A 16,699-nucleotide genomic window follows, 5' to 3' on the forward strand; every position below is an offset into this window, starting at 1 on the left:
GGCCTCCCCACCTCCCTGAGGGTACTTCTCTGTGGGAGACTGTGAGAGTGGGAAGGATCTTGGGGTGTAGGTCTGAGCCAGGGAGAGAAACAACATGTTTCCAAGTGTTCCACCACCCAATTCCTCCCAAACCATGGCCAACTGACCGGCAGTTTCAGCCCCCAGCATAATCCTGAGACCCATAGGGTGTGAGGTGGGAGGGGGCTGATTCAGTATACAGGTCTCACCTGTGATATTGTGGAACATCTTGTAGTAAGGCTGCTGGCAGGAGTATCTGATCTCAGATTTGTATGTGGTGAGGTTGTTCCTGGTGGAGAAGGTGACCAGTCCATGTTCCAGCTCTGCTGGGGAGCCACAGTCTGCAACTGAGAGAGGAAAGAGTGAGACCCCTCAACTGCCCTTTGCTGTTCTTGGGGCCATCTGGTGGGTCTGTCTCATACAGACGTGCAGGTTTTGTACTACACACAACTTCAGTAACCAGTGTTATAGTCTATGAGAATGGTGCCCCAGGGGTTGTGGAGGGTGCAACCTGTGTAGTCACCAGTGGCCCTGCTTTTGGGGTCTCTCCCATCTACTGTGTGGTCAACTCACCTGGCCTGGTGTCAATTTCAGGGCAAGGACAGGTCTGCTGAGATTTAAGCAGACTCGTCTCTTCCCCACTAGGACCCTTTCCTTGACTTCCAGTTCTATTATGTAATCCTCTTAGCCTCTTCTGCCCAAGCATGAAGCCTGTGGTTCTGCATGAAAATTCTGGCTGGTGTGAATAAAAAATATTTAGTTCTTCCAGACCCAAACATATGCTGAGAAAGAGCCATTAATGTGCTCACATTGGAGCTTGGCAAAAACAAAAACAAAGCAAAACAAAAAACCAAAAAGCAAAAGACAACAAAAAGAAACCCAACTCCTGCATGAGTGCACAGCCCCATCCTGCTGGCTCTCTGCAGGCACAGAAGTCAGGAGGTAGGGTCACGGTGGATCAATTTTTAGTCTTCACCTGCTCATTTTCTCTAATCATTGATCGCTGGACATTGGGGCTCGCTGTGGAGAAAGACCAAAGATGCCTGTTCCTCAGAGGTGGTCGTAGGAGAGATTGCCAGTCCAGCCAGGTGTTAGGGGAGTTGTCAGCACTGATAAAGGGCAGTATAAGTCTGCTGGGAGCCAGGTCGGAGGCTGAGGAGCCAGACTGTGAGTGTCTCTTCATGGGCCTCCATAGGTTCCTAAGGAAATCCTAACCTTAGGTTTAACAGCCTCCTCCAGAGTTGAAGAATCATAGAGGAATCAGAGAACTTCATAGTTGGAAAGGCACCTTAAGGCAGGCGATCTAGAACATCATCTTTACAGATGAGCCCAGAGAGGAGACTTGACTGGTCTAAGGTCACGCAGTGAGTTGTGATCTGAGAACCAGACCTGCCCTTAAACTCAGTTGTTTTGCTTTTTTGTTTGTTTGTTTTTAAGAAAACTAAACCTATCGTGTTTAAGGATCTGTTTTCTAGTTAAAACTGCCTATAATCAATATTAGCTGGGCAGTGGCGGACCTTAGCTCTCAATCTTCTGATAATTTTGGAGGACTGCATTCCAAGACCATGGTAGAATTTCCAGTTTCTGTCTTCCTGAATTTTACCTGCTCACTTTGGGTAACAGAGAGAGGACAATTTACCCTGAGGCTACTCAGAAATTGTGATTTTTAACTGTAGGATTCCAAATTCATCTGATTGAGCAACGAGTTGTCTAACTTAAAATATAGCTAACTCCAAGGCCCTCCGGGATGGAGCTGAGGGTGAAGGATGGGAGTAAATGCAGGGCCCTCCTACCCATGAGGAAGGAAAAGCCAGGAGAACTGGTTAATGTTTTATCCTGGCCTTCAACCCCTGGACATACCATTTCCATTTGTTTTGATCACCCAAAGTAGACACACTCTTCACCTCTGTGAGGAAAGCATGTGAAGGTTAGCACTAGGACAACAAGAGGTGATAATATTTATTCTTTAAAGCTATCATCAGTTTTTCATGTATTTTCCTGCTGAGTCTCAAAACAGACGTTTCTTCCTTTTTTAGGAAATGCATTGATACCTGGATCTTGGAATTACTCTCGTCTCCCTTAACTTTGGTCTAGGAGTCCATTTTGCCTAAGGCAGCCTCAAGACCTGATACCAAGTTTCAGGTGGAGGGATTCCAGGGTTGGTCTTAGACGTGGCTAGATGGTCAGGAACTGAGAGCCTGTTATGTGGCCAAAAATGGCGGGAAGAGATGTTTCTGGATAGAGGGCCTGCTTTCACATTACTCCAGAGAATTAACTTTGCCCACTGATGAAGCTGGTCCTACAACCATATAGAAGAGGTGATACATAGTGGAAAATAAAGGTCACTTCAGCTTAGGTAGAGTGTGCAGGGAAGGGGTATACTTTCTTCCCAAGTCTACAGTGGCAAGCAAAGAACATGTCTCTCTGTGGCCTAGAGACAACTTCCCTTTTTGAGGGGCCTTGAGCAGCTGCCTGGCACAAAGATGCTATATCCAGACCCTGCTTCCTTAGCTAGTCTATCTTTTTTGCTATAGGAAAAGTGTCATCCTTTTCTCTAAAGCTCCCTGTGCCCATTTTCATGCTCTGGAATCAAAGTGCCCTTCTCTTTCCTGTTCCCTTGGCTTCCCTTTCTCATTATTCTCTAGAACAGGATGTAGTACCCCATATCCCATCTCCACTGTCACCTCTTGCTGCCTTTATTTTCCTTCAGACACATCTTTCTTGACCTGCTGTCTTGAATATGCTTTGCCACAATCCAGGGGCTTCCTAGAGAACTCACAGTTGGCTCACTCTGGTTCTCAGGCCCTAGGGATGGCCTCCCCTCCCCCCCAGCTTCGTCTCCGTCCTTCCCCTCATTGCACTTATGCTCCAGAGACCCTTTACTGTGCCTCTCTCTTGCCTGCAGAAACCCTGTGTGTCCATGCTCTGGCCATTCTCGAGACTTTGATCAAATCTTGCTTCTTCTTGAAAGCCTTTTCTCATTCTCCTAATCAGATTGGGCTGCTTCCCTTTATTTATTGATCTCTCTCTGATGTATGCATCTCATGTTGCTTGGTATTGCAATTATTTGGATCCTCCTCAACCCTCTGCCTGAATTGTGATTCCCTCTATCACACTGAACACACTATCTGTTATACTTTGTGGGCTTAAAAGTAGTGATTCAACTGAGGCTTGTACTTAGTGACCATCCCATGTTCTATCTCAGGGGCTCCCCTGCCCTAGGATGGCACCACAGTCCCCAGACTATTCCCTGTCTACCCTTGCAGTATTCTGTCCTCCTCAACAGGCCATTTCATCACCAAATAGGCTGAGGAGTCATAATGCAATGCGGTGGTTCTCTGATGTGTGTACCCAGATTTTGTTCAGGCTGAAACAGATTCCCAGCATGCTGGCTGCCACACCACAGCCCTTTCTTTGCTACTCTTCCTGGCCCTGTGATGTACCATGGCACCAGGGCTGAGGAACACTGCTTTCAAGTGTGATACCTATCTTTTGAAAAACTTTAATCAGTGAATTTTCAGTAATGCAAAACTTGTAAGCCCTAGAGGAAAGAATGTCTGACGACAGAATCTCAGCCCTGTGTTAGGTAAAAGTGGAAGGGAAACTTGGGGGCATGAAGATATATCTAGATTCCCTAAAAATCCATGCTATACGAGTTATCCTTAGTTTTACCTACTCATGGTTGTTAAGAAAGTAGCAACAGGTAAAAACATTAAAGTCATAAAGTCATAGGCATGCTGGCCTATGTAAACTTGGAGTGTAGAGTGGAGTAGAAGCCAGGACCCACTTTGACCTGGTCAACCCTGTGTCTGTAGGAGCAAAGTTATTTTTCCTTTGAGAAGAATACAGTTCATTTAGAGATACTAAAAAAAATCTCTCATTGTCTCATCCTCATTTTCCAGAGTAACGTCTGAGTAATGGCTGAACCCTCAAAAGGAGAACTGCTCTCATACACAACAGGAGTTTCAACTGCTTGAGACTGTGTTGCCTTGTTCAGCGTCCGTTCTAATCCGCACTGAAATGGGCAATGGAGTGTTGGCAGGGTGGGGAGGGGTGGAGTAGCTCTGGGCCCCCGGGGTCTTGTGAGTGATCCATTCTTGGATGTCTGCCTTGTGTGGGGTCCTGCCATTCACTCTGTCACTCGCTCTGACTCGAGTTCGCTCTCCACATCCATTTCGGTTTCTGCCACCATGGTGAAGATCAAAGAGGGATCAGGGCGTACAGAGAAAGGAAGCAGAGAGAGGAAGGAAGAGAAAAAGAAGAGAAAGAGAAAAATTAGCAAGCAAAGCAGAAACAGTTCACGCAGGAAATACAGAAATCACTCCACCAGAATTGATTAAGAACGCACAGTTTAGGTACAGCCAGTGTGAAGGACAGTTTGGGGTTTTCAGAATTTGTACAGTCATAAATTCTGGCTCATGAGGAGTACAACATTCTTCCCCTGGAGCAAGCTTTGTATTCGTCTGGCCCAAACCCTCATTTGACAGATGGCGTTCAGAGTGGAACAGGACTTGTCCTGGATCATTACAGCAAGATGGAGGGACAGGACAATAAGCCTTAATTTCTACTTCCTGTTCCAGTGAAAGTTTACTCACAGCACACATGAACTTCCTGTCTGTTCCCAACCCCTTTCCCCACAAATCCCTGGGGACTCTCAACTTCTCAGTTTTATTCATCTTTACATCTCCCCTAGCTCACATGTCTGGGACAGAGTTGCTCAATAAATACCTACTTAGTGAAAGAACAGAGAGGCTCAATGTGTCTGAACAGGGATTTCTAACCGCCCTGATCTAGGCTGTGCTTGGACAACCAGATCATATTAGGGAGAAAAAAAATATATTCTTCTTTTCTTTGGTACAAAATGACAGGCATTTTTTGTATATGAAATATACGTCACAGAAAAGGATACCATCAAATATAGTGGTACTTTATCAATGCTTCTGTTACAATAAAAAGTGTGTGTGTTTCATCAGGGAAAAAAAACTATTATTAAAGTTTCCTCCTTTCCAAAAGGATGAATGAGAGAAGCCAAACCTCCTCCTGGTCACGGGACTGGGTGAGGGGAAGAAATTAGCTTTTACCTACTCCTGGTGCTCCACAGGTGTGATATGTATATTAACACGGCTAGTGCTCAGAACAACCAAGAATGCGGAAACTGAGGCCAAAAGACTCTTGAGTAAAAGGCTTAGGGACTCTCAACTGGGAGAGTCTGGATTTGAATCGAGAACTTCCTGATTCCAAAGCCACATTGTGTCCTCTACATCCCACATCCTTTTTTACCTCCTCCTTTCAAATGCTCCTTTGCTTTGTGTAGAACTCAGGGACAGCACTGCGCATGAGCCACACGTTGCAGGAGGTGGCAGATGTGTCTGCCAGCATTTGAGTTCCTGCATGTCTGGACCTTGTCTTTTCCATCTGAATTCCCTATAGACCTCTGCACAGACATCCAGTAAATGTTTGTTGAAACTGTTTGTTGAAGCCATAAAATGTCCCCCCTTTATCCACATTGGGCTCTGGCTCTGGCCACATCATCATATAAAAAAGCAAAATTAAAAACAAACACACTCTGCTCCAAAGTTCTGCTTGGGATTTGCTTCAAGGGAGCCCCACCCTGACAGGGTCCTCTTGGGGCGGTGGGAATGGATCTGCCTGCCCACTGGACCCAGTCATTTAGGAGAAGGGAAGAGGACACCATTCCAAAGTTTATATGATGTCATGAACTAGGGGTGGGCAGGACTATCTCTAATTCTTGACATCTCACCTCTCCATTTAAAAGCAAACCCTCCTTCGTTCCCTCCCTCTCTCCTTTTCCTTCCCTTTCTGTCACCATGCCTCTGTCATCACTGTTACCACAGATGAGTTTCCTAAAATCGTGGTGGTCCTTATAAGTTTTGCAATGAAATCACCTGGGTAGGGGGAGAGGGGTGGTAACTGGCAATTTGTAATTTTACAAAGCTCACTAAGTGATTTATATGGACCACATTATTTAGAACCACCAGGATATATTTTAGAATATTAAAGCTAGTCCAAACTCCTAATTTTACAATTAAGAAGAAGACTCCTGTCCATGGTCACAGGGTAGGTTAGGAGCAGAGCCAAAGCAAGAACTCTGGGTCCCAAGAGCCATGCAGAACTGTGTTTCCTGCTTCTCACATGTCCACTGTGCTGACCCCACAGCCTGAGCCGTCCCAGAAAACTTAGTGGATATGGCTGATGGCCACGTAGAGACTGGCAAGGTCACTCAGCTCTGGGCACTGGGACCAAAATAGTTTCCTGAATTAGCAATTACCAGAGCTACTTTCAAACCTGAAGACACGCTATTTCTTTAGCAAGTTTGGCAACCTTTCTGCAGGCCGAGGTAAAATTAGTATTTAGAAAGTAAACTGGGACTCACAAGAAGTTTCTTTTGGAATCCTAATGTCTTATTGCTGAAAGAAACAATAGTCATTTTATCCAACCCTCATGTGTCTGTTGAATTCCTGCCTCCATTCTTGTTAAAGTGCATCTGCCGCGCTGTCACCCTCGTGTGGTCTCTGCTTGGATCCCACCTGCGCTGGGGAGCTCATTATCTTTATAATTAACCAATCTTGTTTTCTTACTTTTACAGGTGGGTATCTTGTTACTCCATGTCCCATCCTTCAGACATTCAATCTGAAATGTGTCCATCTCAGCATCATCCTAGGAAGAAACGTGAAGAAGGTGTGGGAGAAGGAAGAGGGATGGGGTTGGTGGCTGTTTCCCAGTAAAACCAGCTCAAACTCCAAACCTGAATGTTCTTGACTGAGATTTTCCAGCCATGGGCCTCCAAGAGCAAGCTTGAAGATAAGGGACAGACAGATGCTGAATTCATACTCCCTGGTCATACTCTGGAGAGAGGCAAGGGCCAGGTATAGAAAGGGGTGTGGACAACAGTCTCTGAAGGGAAACCTGCATCCTAGATTCATTTTTCACTGCAGGGGCTCTCAAACCTGAGTGAGCATCAGCATCCGGGCTTTTGCATACACTGCTGGGCCCCATCCCCAGAGTTTCTGATTCAGTGGGTCTGGCCTGGGAACCAAGCCTTTGCATTTCCCACAAGTGAGGTGATGCTGTGGTGGGGACCCCACTTAGATAACCATCTCTTGAGAGTAGCAGTCCTCTAGCTTGGTTCATATCAGAATCATCTGGGCAACATAACAGAAAAAGCTATCCCTGGGCCTCACCCCAGAGATTCTGCTTTAATTGGTCTCAGGTGGGGACTGGGAGGTGATTTTGGTTTTTAAATTGAGGTGACTCCTAGGGGAACCACTGTTTCAGGGTGGGAGAGTGAGCAGTGCCTGTGTGCCACCTCTAAATCTCTGCTTTCTATCCCAGTTTCCTCCAACAATCCTGATGAACTTCGTAGGGTTGTTTGTCCTGACTGTAGGGCTGAATAGATCTAGATTTTTTGAAATTCAAATGAGCCAATGGTCTGATAAAAGACTTTTGTGCCAGTTCCAGAAGTGAGAGTCTGGGACACATGCTTTGAGTTTTTAGAAGACTGGAATTTCTGGAGCATTTTGAAGATTTATGGGGAAGCTGGAAAATACTGTGGTGGGACCATGACAAGCTCTGGAAACCCATCTGCCCCGGGAGCCCTGGAGAACGTCTGTGGCCTGGTGGCTCCCACTTCCCAGGCTGGACCCTGTACCTTTAGCACTTTGTAGCCAGTGTCACAGCTGATGAGCACCTGGTCTTTGAAGAAATACTTGGCTTGCAAGGGCTCGATTTTCCCGTGGACAGGAGGCTGTAGCCCTGGGCATTCATTCCCTGGTGGGGAGCAGTGAAGGAACAGCAGGTAAGAAAACAAGGAAAGTCTGGCAGCGAGAGGCCAGTCCCTAGAACACAAGGCCTGAAGGGGGTGAAAGAACCACAGGATTGGGTCTGAGGGCCCTGGATCTACTAAGTCCTGAAGAAGACTTACTCTGGATCCTTGAGCAAGTCACTTTCCAGCTTGGACCTCGATTTCCTCATTTGTAAAATGAGGTGGTTGGCCATGTGGTTTCATCAAAACCCGGGGTTGGAAAGTACATTAAATACCATTGGATGAAACCCTTGTCTGATATATATATGTATATATATATATATATATATATATACATATATATATATATATATATATATATATATATATATATACACACACACATATATACATACACACACACACACATATATATAATATATATACATTTATGTTATATATATATATATTTATTTTTTTTACAACATCTTCCATAGTGGACATCAAACATCTGTTTACATTCCTGTTTCTATTTGCATTCCATTACAATGACAGGGAGCTCAATACCGCCCAAACCTATGCCTTTTATGTTGGACTCATCTGAATAAAGGTACAGTGTTTTCCTAGTCAATTGAAAGTTATACCATTTCCATTTTACTCATTGGGTGTAGTTTGCCCTCTTGGGGGAAGTCAGGATGACTCCAATCGCTCTTTTTTTTTCATCTTTTCAAGACCATTCCTCTAAGTGTTACACTGTGATCACATGCCTCTGAGCGCTCTTCAAATGGCTAACTCAGGCTGGTCTGGGCCGATCCTTGACATTTTTTCCTGGACAAACTCTCCTTTGTTAATACTCTCATCACTTCCCTCCCAAAACTGGGCATTGAATTGGATAATGCAGGCCAGGATATTGGAGCCTACGAGCCGGCTTAGCCATTGTGGCCAGCGGTGGCCCTGTCGCTGATGCCTGCTGCCTTCTTCCTCAAGTTACTGCAGACCCCTTGGGTTAAATGACTCTGTCAGGCTTTGGGCTGGGACTCGCTGCTTTGGGGCACTGGGCAGAGGTCTGTGGGCTTCGTCAGTCTAGGGGGAACACAATGAAGCAAACTGCCAGAATGAAATATTTTGACCTACAGGCCACACCAAAATTCACCTCAGTCCTGGACAGGGCTAGAGATGAAGGGTCCTCTCCAGGCCCAAAGAATCACAGTGTGAAGGGATGCAGTACAGGAAATGCATATTTTTTAAAATCTCCCCATTTGATTCCAAAGTACAGCAAGGTTTGAAAACTATGTCTAGTCCAAACACACCATCACTGCTGCCCTTCATCACAATTTATAGATGGGAAACTTAGTCAGAAAGAGAACGCACCTCAGTCCCAAGCTACTCAGTGTCTCATAACCCGAGAGGAGTCCCAGGCCTACATCCCCTCATCCCTCGGCCACTGCTCCATGAAAGTTGAGCATGGTAACAAAGTGTGACCCAGGAGGGGAGAGGCTGTTACCTGTCGCACTGTATGAGAGCCTCCAGCCCCGGTTCTCGCCTGAGTTGTCACTGCGAAACAGGATCTGGATGCTATGGGTCTGTGTATTGATGGGTTCTGGGGCTTTCTCTCCACAGAAGGGTCCCAAAAGTTTTGGACCAGCTTTAATCTGTGAGGGGCAAGATGGAGAAAATGAGGGTGGCATCAGAGCAGTGGTGGCTGCTGCAGGGACCACCTTAATACTGCACCCGGGGTTTTCTGGGAGCCTCCATATGAACCCATAGTATTGACTCACGTTTCTAGTGGGCATTACCATTCACCAAATGGTTCCATCTCCACTCTCCAATTTACAATTTACAATGGCCCTAGATATGGACAAGGCAGGCTAATGATCGTCTGCTCAAAGATGAACATATTATGACTCAGACAGGGGCAGAGCCCCGTCCATGCACACAGGGTTGAAAAGGCCTCTGCTCTGAAAGACAGTGCAGTCTAATGGGGTGAGTCTAATAATGAATAATCAAATAATTATAGGCTGTGGTAAGGGTTATAGAAAATAATCAGGATGACATACATACATAATATCAATATATACTATACATTTATAATTTATATAGTAAAATCTACGTAACCTATATAATTTGTCATTAATATGATAGATAATAACTTTAAATAGGTAGTTAGGGAAGGCCTCTGTGAGGAGGTGACATTGGATTTGAGAAATGTAGGATGAATAGGAGCTTGTCATTGGAGGAGGAGGAAAGAATACTTTCCAGGCAGAGAAAACAACATGTAGGGGGGGAGTGGTAGACGAGGGTAAAGGGGATCAAATATATGGTGATGGAAGGAGAACTGACTCTGGGTGGTGAATACACAATGGGATTTATAGATGATGTAATACAGAATTGTACACCTGAAGTGTATGCAACTTTACTAACAATTGTCACCCCAATAAACTTTAATTTAAAAAAACCCCAAAAAACAGAAAACAACATATGTAAAGGTCAAGGCCAAAGGTGAGAAAGAGTCTGGAATGTATTAAGAACAGGAAGGAAGCCAGTGTGGCTGGGACAGAGGGAGTGACATGTCATAAGGTTGGAAAGGCAGGCAAGGGCCATATCATGTTGAAGAACTTAGGCTTATTTTCAAGTGCAACCTTGATCTAATCTGATTTTATAATGATCAGCCTGGATGCTATGGGAGAATAGACTGTGTAGGGCAAGGGCAGAAGCAAGAAAAACAGCTGGGAAGCTTTGCAGTTGGCCAGGAGATAATGGAGTTTGGACTAAGATAGAGGAAATGGGATGGAGAGAAGGGAATAGGCACTATTAGCTGATCCAGATTTCCCAATTCCCAGTCCTGGATCCTTGCTCTGCCTTTAACTCTTCCTTCCATCTCTGAGGACCAGGAGTTCTTAACTCTCATTTGGTGACTTCTACAATCCTGGGTGATATTTTCATTTTGTCACTCTTACTGTGGAAAGGGGGAAAAAGCAAAGCCCTGAGAGGTTAAGCTTCTGGGAAGCTATGTGTGGTAGGCAGAATTCTACGATGGTCCCACACGACCTTCACCTCTGGCGTTACTTCATGATGATGTTATGTTACGTGGCAAAGGGATTTTGCAGGTGGCCAGGAGGCTAGTTTTAGATCAGGGAAGATCCCTAGACTTGATCTTAAGGTAGCAGATGTTATTTTAAATAATTACTTTTGGGGAAGCACACTCCTTGACCCCCTATCCTGGGAGAAGGTAAAAGTCAAGAATATCAGTGTTCCCAACCCAGCAGTATTTTCCAGCATCCCCAGGGCAAAGGTCTATTGTAGGCTTACCTTGATGTAGTCATAGGGGCATGGCACCTCTGGGTGGTCTTCAATGTCAAAAATGTCCTCAAATTGCAGGCTGATCACGAAACCCTCCTCCAGTTCGATCACATAGAAGCATTCAGAGCTCTTAGGATACGGGTTGGGAAAGTCGGGGCTGGTGATCACACCAGTCCTCTGGGTAAAGAGGTTGTCATGGCACTCCACTGTGGGAAACATACCAAAGCAGAGTGACATACCACACCATGGCCACAGCAACTCCTTTCTTAACTTTACTGTACGATTTCCCAGTAGTCCCAAGTGACAAGCAGGAAAAGAATCAGTATCCCCGTTTCACAAATGGGGACATTAAAGTTCAATGAGGGGAAGTGATTTTTTTCAAGCCACACACACAGCAATTTTCAGAGTCAAGACTCAAAGGCAGTTAATGTGATACACCTTCTCATCAGATTCTCTGACATTGGTGGGGGGCAGGAGGAGGTTTTAGATGGGAAGCTTTGAAGATAAAGTGGTTGTAGGGGGCTGTATGGTCCTCTTTGGTTCTGCTCTCCCCCCAGCCCAGCACTCCATTAGGTCTGCTCAAAGCCTGCCTTGATCCCTCATCGAACAGAGGACATTCACACACACCCTCACTCTCTGGCCCCTGGCCTCGCTCTGTTTCAATACATGCTGCTGACCACTACTTACCATTATATAATATAATATATTCATTTGTGGATTTTCTTGCCCCTAATCAAGTGCAAGTCTCCTGACCTCAGGGATTCTGGTTTGTCCCTGTTATACTTGCTTCACCAAGGACCCAGGATCCTGGGATCATGGCCATGGTTTAGCCCTGCTGAGGCCCCTTTGTTGACCACTGAACCTTTGTCCTTGGGCTGACCCTTCCTAGATCTGGGGTATCAATCCTTTCTAAGGCTTTGTTCATCCAGCTTGTTTGCAAATGAGAAAACTGGCCCAGTAAAGGGGGTGTGACTAACTTGAAGTCCCACCGCTCTAAGCTCCAGAATAAAAGTTTAGACTGAGGTCACTTGAGTCCCCATCTTTCATTTTCTACCCTAACTACTCTCGTGGGGATGATAGTGTCCCAAAGGGGGCTAAAAATTCATTCTTGGTTGGGGGAAAGTCTTACTCTTTTATGCGTGATACACAGATAGACATGTAATGTGTATATATATATATATATACACATAGTGTATCTGTGGTATTAAAATTAAAATTTCATGGGTTAGGGCAACTAGAAAGATAATATTTTTAAAAGGCTCCTGGAGGGAAAGATGAAAATGAAAAAGAGATCAAGAAACTTTGCTCATCCTTAGCCTCCCCTGTACTCAGCATAGAGTGGATACTCAATAAATACTCAGTGGACACCACAGAAAATATAATCCTCTTCAAGAAAACTCCTGTATGTGCCTGCTTTCTACTGATGGGTCATATGGGGATTTTATTCCAAAGCAAATAGAAGTTTGTGCAGGAGAAAGGAAAAGAATTCTTGTTTCCAGCCTTGCTCTCCTCCAGTGGTCCCTCACTTAGCTTCCAAGCGAGCTTTCTAAAACACATATCCTTACCTGCAGTCACACTAATCTACTGGTAATTTCCCAAACATTCCAAATTGTACCCTGTCTCAGAAGGTTCATGGAAGCTGTTCTCTCTGCCTGGAATGCTCTCCTCTTCCTTATTTTTTCATCTCCGTCAGGGTCACCATCTCTGGGAAGTGCTTGCCTACTTCCTAGGCAGACTCAGGTCTAATCATCCTGTGGCCACACTTCTTGTGCAGCATTTACTACATTTCACCGTTTGCGTGTGTGGCTGTTACATGCTAGCCAGGATGGTCCTCATGGAAAGTGGCTGAACCCCGCTGTTTCTCCACCCCTGCCCAGGCCAGAGATTAGGAGAGAACAGGCACATTGATGATAAATGAAAACAGAGATAGCAAGAATGAGATGGTTTCTTGCTGTTTTTGTCTTTGCCTCTCTCTTCCCTCTTTTTTTCCTTTGGACTGAGAATCTTTTAATCACAGAAGAACTTAAGGGACCATGGAAGAGAAGATAAAAAGGAACTGCTAGGTAAGGCGAAGTTCATGGCTAGAGAGAGGACTGGGAAACCTACTTTTCCCCTAAACTGGGCCAGGCCAATTACCTGAAGTAGGAGAGGAAATAGGGACTAAAGGGCAGAGATTTCTGTTGCCCAGGAAGAAAGGTGGCCTAAAAGGTAGGGCTAGTGAGCATTTCTAGCATCTTCGTCCATGTGGTATATGAGGCATAGCTCTCTGACTTCATTTTTAATTGGTCCTCCTGCATATCTGTCATTTCTCTGAGCCTCCCTCATCTGACTGAAAAGCATGGCACATAACAGTGATGAACAGAACCCCCCCGGGCCCACCTCGGCAGGTCCTGTTGTCTGTGTGGAGGATGTAGCCGAAGCGGCAGGAGCAGTAGTAGCCGCCGATGTAGTTGTGGCAGTAGTGATCACAGGACAGCTCCTCGTCCTCCCGCTCCGTGCACTCGTCCACATCTGGGGGGCAGACAGAGCCTCTCAGTCAGCCAATCCATGTGTGATGATGAAGGAAACGGCCAACGTTTACACAGCGCTTAGCACGTGCTGTTCACTGTGTTGGGAGGTCCATGCATTCCCTCATTTAATCTTGCTCCAAGATGAACAAAGCCCAGAAGTAGCCATCATCTCTATTTATACAATGTAATTGGAACCCAGAGAGGTGAGCAACTTACCCAAGATCACAGAGAGCCAGGGTCAAGCCCAAGCATTCTGATTCCTGGTGGTGCCATTGCCCTCCAACAACTGTGAGAATAGCAAGCAGGACTGTTACTATTCCCATTCCGTAGATGATAAAACTGGGACTTAGAAGCCTTAAAGAACTGACTCCAAGTCACACAGATAGTAAATGGTGGAGTCAGCATTGAAATCCAGCTGGGCTGGTGCCAGAGCCTGGACTCTTAACTTCTCCTCCGTGCTGCCTCTCTCTTTCTATGTCGTTTGTAGGGGTCTAACCCTGTCCGAAGCATTGGAAATAGAAAGATAAAAAAGATGTATGTTCTCAATGCAACTAAAAAATTGGAACATACATTTCTCCTAAAAGGATATATGAATGGCCAACAAGCACATGAAAAGATGCTCCACATCCCTAGTCATCAGGTGGATACATATGTGATAGAGAGAATGCACTAAGGCATTCATGGTAGGATCTGTGTATACAGATGTTCACTGTAAAGAAGACAGAGCACAAGGCACTTTTAATCTTCAGAGAGAAAGGGAGAGTGGGGATGAGCCGCTCCTCCAACTTACCCACAGCCATGTAGTGGGCATCAAATCCCGTGAATCGCTCCTCATTGGAGAAATCGGACTGGAAAGTGATGGACATGAAGGAGCCCGGGGAGAGGACCACTTCCTGGCCAGGGGTATGCTCAGTGTCCGTGGACTCCCTGCCGCAGAAGATTGCCAGCAATTGGTCTTCAGTTTCTACCTTTGGGGTCAAAGCAAAAAGGCACAAGATGAGCAGCTTCCCAAATTAGCTTCTCTGCTGGTCTCCAGTAGAAAAGAGGAAGGGGTTGACCAGGAGTAGAGCAGGGAAACCCAAAGAGTGGGGGTTGATTCTGGGATTTAAGGAAAGAAACATTATAGGTTAAGTCAAGGTGGCCATCCAATCACTGTTTCATTCATTTTGTTTAGGTCCATCTGAAGTAGCTTGACATTTGTCATTCCTGTTGACAAAAAATGATTTATTTGTTAGAAGTAACTCACTGTTAAAATTCAAAAAGAGTTATATAACCTCACAGATGAATTCTATATGGAACAGAAGCTTACCATATTTCTAAAGACAAGAAACCTTATATACAATATATTTCATTGATTGAGCATTCCGTGTGTGCCTACGACTGAGCATAGCATGGGATGGGGGTGACGACAGCATAAGACATAGAGCTGTGCATGGGGAAGGCAGTGTTCAGACTGATGAAAACTCAGAGCTATTATACAGTGTGACAGGTGCTTTAATGGAACACAAGCACTGGGAATGCACTCAGAAGGAGGTGAAAGATCCCCGGTAGAATGTAAGCTGCCAGAGAACAAAACTTTGTTTTTTTTACAGATGTAGCTTAAGTGCATGGCACGTGACCTGGCACATAGCAGTTATCCAATGTATATTTGTTATGAAGAAGTCAAAGTGCAAGATCCATTCTGAGAACAATCCCCAGGGGGGATTGCAGGAGGAGATGCCTTAGAAGGATTGGTTGAAACTAGATTATGGCTGACTTTGAATGCCATAATAATAAGTGACTCTTCATTCTGTGAGTAAAGGGAAGATATTGAAAACTTTTGAACAGGGAAGTCATATAATCAGAACTACATTTTAAAAAAATGTATTGGGTTGACAATTGTTAGTAAAATTACATAGATTTCAGGTGTACAATTCTGTATTGCATCATCTATAAATCCCATTGTGTGTTCACCACCCAGAGTCAGTTCTCCTTCCATCACCATATATTTGATCTCCCTTTATCCTCATTTCCCACCCCCCACCCCCCTTACCCTCTGGTAACCACTAAACTATTGTCTATGTCTATGAGTTTTTGTTTTTCATCTGTTTGTCTTGTTCTTTTGTTGTTTTTGGTTTATATACCACATGTCAGTGAAATCACATGGTTCTCTGCTTTTTCTGTCTGACTTATTTCGCTTAGCATTATACTCTCAAGATCCATCCATGTTGTCACAAATGGTCCTGTTTCATCTTTTCTTACCGCCGAATAGTATTCCGTTGTGTATATATACCACAACTTCTTTATCCATTCATCTATAGAAGGACATTTAATAGGTAGCTTAATAATACCAAAACTACTGGAATCATCCAGAAATAGTGTATGTTTGTGTATTTGTTTTAAGTTCCAGATGCAAAATATGCCTATTTGCTAAAAGAATTCACTACATTGGAAGAGCCAGAGGCCCTGTATAAATTCAGAGACCCAAGCAGAGATCTGAAACGGGTTGTCTAACGCTGATTTTGTGTGTTGGTTTGGGAAGCACTGTATGGCAGCTGGTCGGTATACTTATTTGACCACGAATACTTGGCCTACCCACCACTTTATCATTTACACCTAAGCCAGTTCTTTTAAGCTTGTATTTGTGTTTGCACCCTCTAGACTGACATTTTAGCCAACATGCATGAGAAAGTCTCTCACCAAGAATTATTTCTGCTGCATTTCAAAGTCATTAAGGGAAAGTTCTCAAAGGCTGCTTATCTCTAGTAGATTCTAATGAATTCATTGTTTTGTTCATTAGTTTAGTATGTCAGAGTATCTTGACATTTGACACTTCTGTTTTGAACTAATGATTTATTTATTTAACATAAGTGGGAGTTTTAAAGAAAAACAATTTGCCTTGGCAACAAAACACAAGGACAATTAATCACTAACTTTGGGAATTGAAGTGTAAACAGAAGATGAGATCATGGCTTTGCTATTTATTCCTCTTCTCTGCAGATACTAGCCTAACTCGCACCAGCCTTATTACTGTAGAATATGCCTATCTTCAAGCAGCTGAAATGTCACTTCCTTGAACATCACAGCTGGTTTATTATTTTGGTTATTTGAGTTTTCCAGATGGTTGAAG

General features: G+C 44.5%; 1 protein-coding gene across 5 annotated transcripts in view; it reads right to left on the bottom strand.

Moving 5' to 3' along the window:
• MASP1 (MBL associated serine protease 1) overlaps positions 1 to 16,699 on the bottom strand; it is a 65,246-nt gene that overhangs the window by 23,607 nt on the left and 24,940 nt on the right. For 4 of the 5 annotated variants that reach the window (XM_019752100.3, XM_074329233.2, XM_019752099.3 and 1 more), the window contains 7 exons: positions 14,381 to 14,558; positions 13,460 to 13,591; positions 11,090 to 11,286; positions 9,285 to 9,432; positions 7,688 to 7,806; positions 6,618 to 6,696; positions 228 to 365 (listed from right to left, as the gene is read on the bottom strand). In XM_019752100.3, coding sequence (XP_019607659.3) covers positions 228 to 365; positions 6,618 to 6,696; positions 7,688 to 7,806; positions 9,285 to 9,432; positions 11,090 to 11,286; positions 13,460 to 13,591; positions 14,381 to 14,558 — 991 coding nt within the window. Of the gene's footprint in view, positions 1 to 227; positions 366 to 1,959; positions 4,201 to 6,617; positions 6,697 to 7,687; positions 7,807 to 9,284; positions 9,433 to 11,089; positions 11,287 to 13,459; positions 13,592 to 14,380; positions 14,559 to 16,699 lie in introns of those variants that run through there. The other variant, XM_019752103.3, reaches the window with a different exon arrangement.

This window comes from Rhinolophus sinicus, chromosome 17 (assembly GCF_057876585.1).
Source record: "Rhinolophus sinicus isolate RSI-liver-muscle chromosome 17, RSI-T2T, whole genome shotgun sequence".
In the NCBI taxonomy this organism is placed as follows: domain Eukaryota; kingdom Metazoa; phylum Chordata; class Mammalia; order Chiroptera; family Rhinolophidae; genus Rhinolophus; species Rhinolophus sinicus.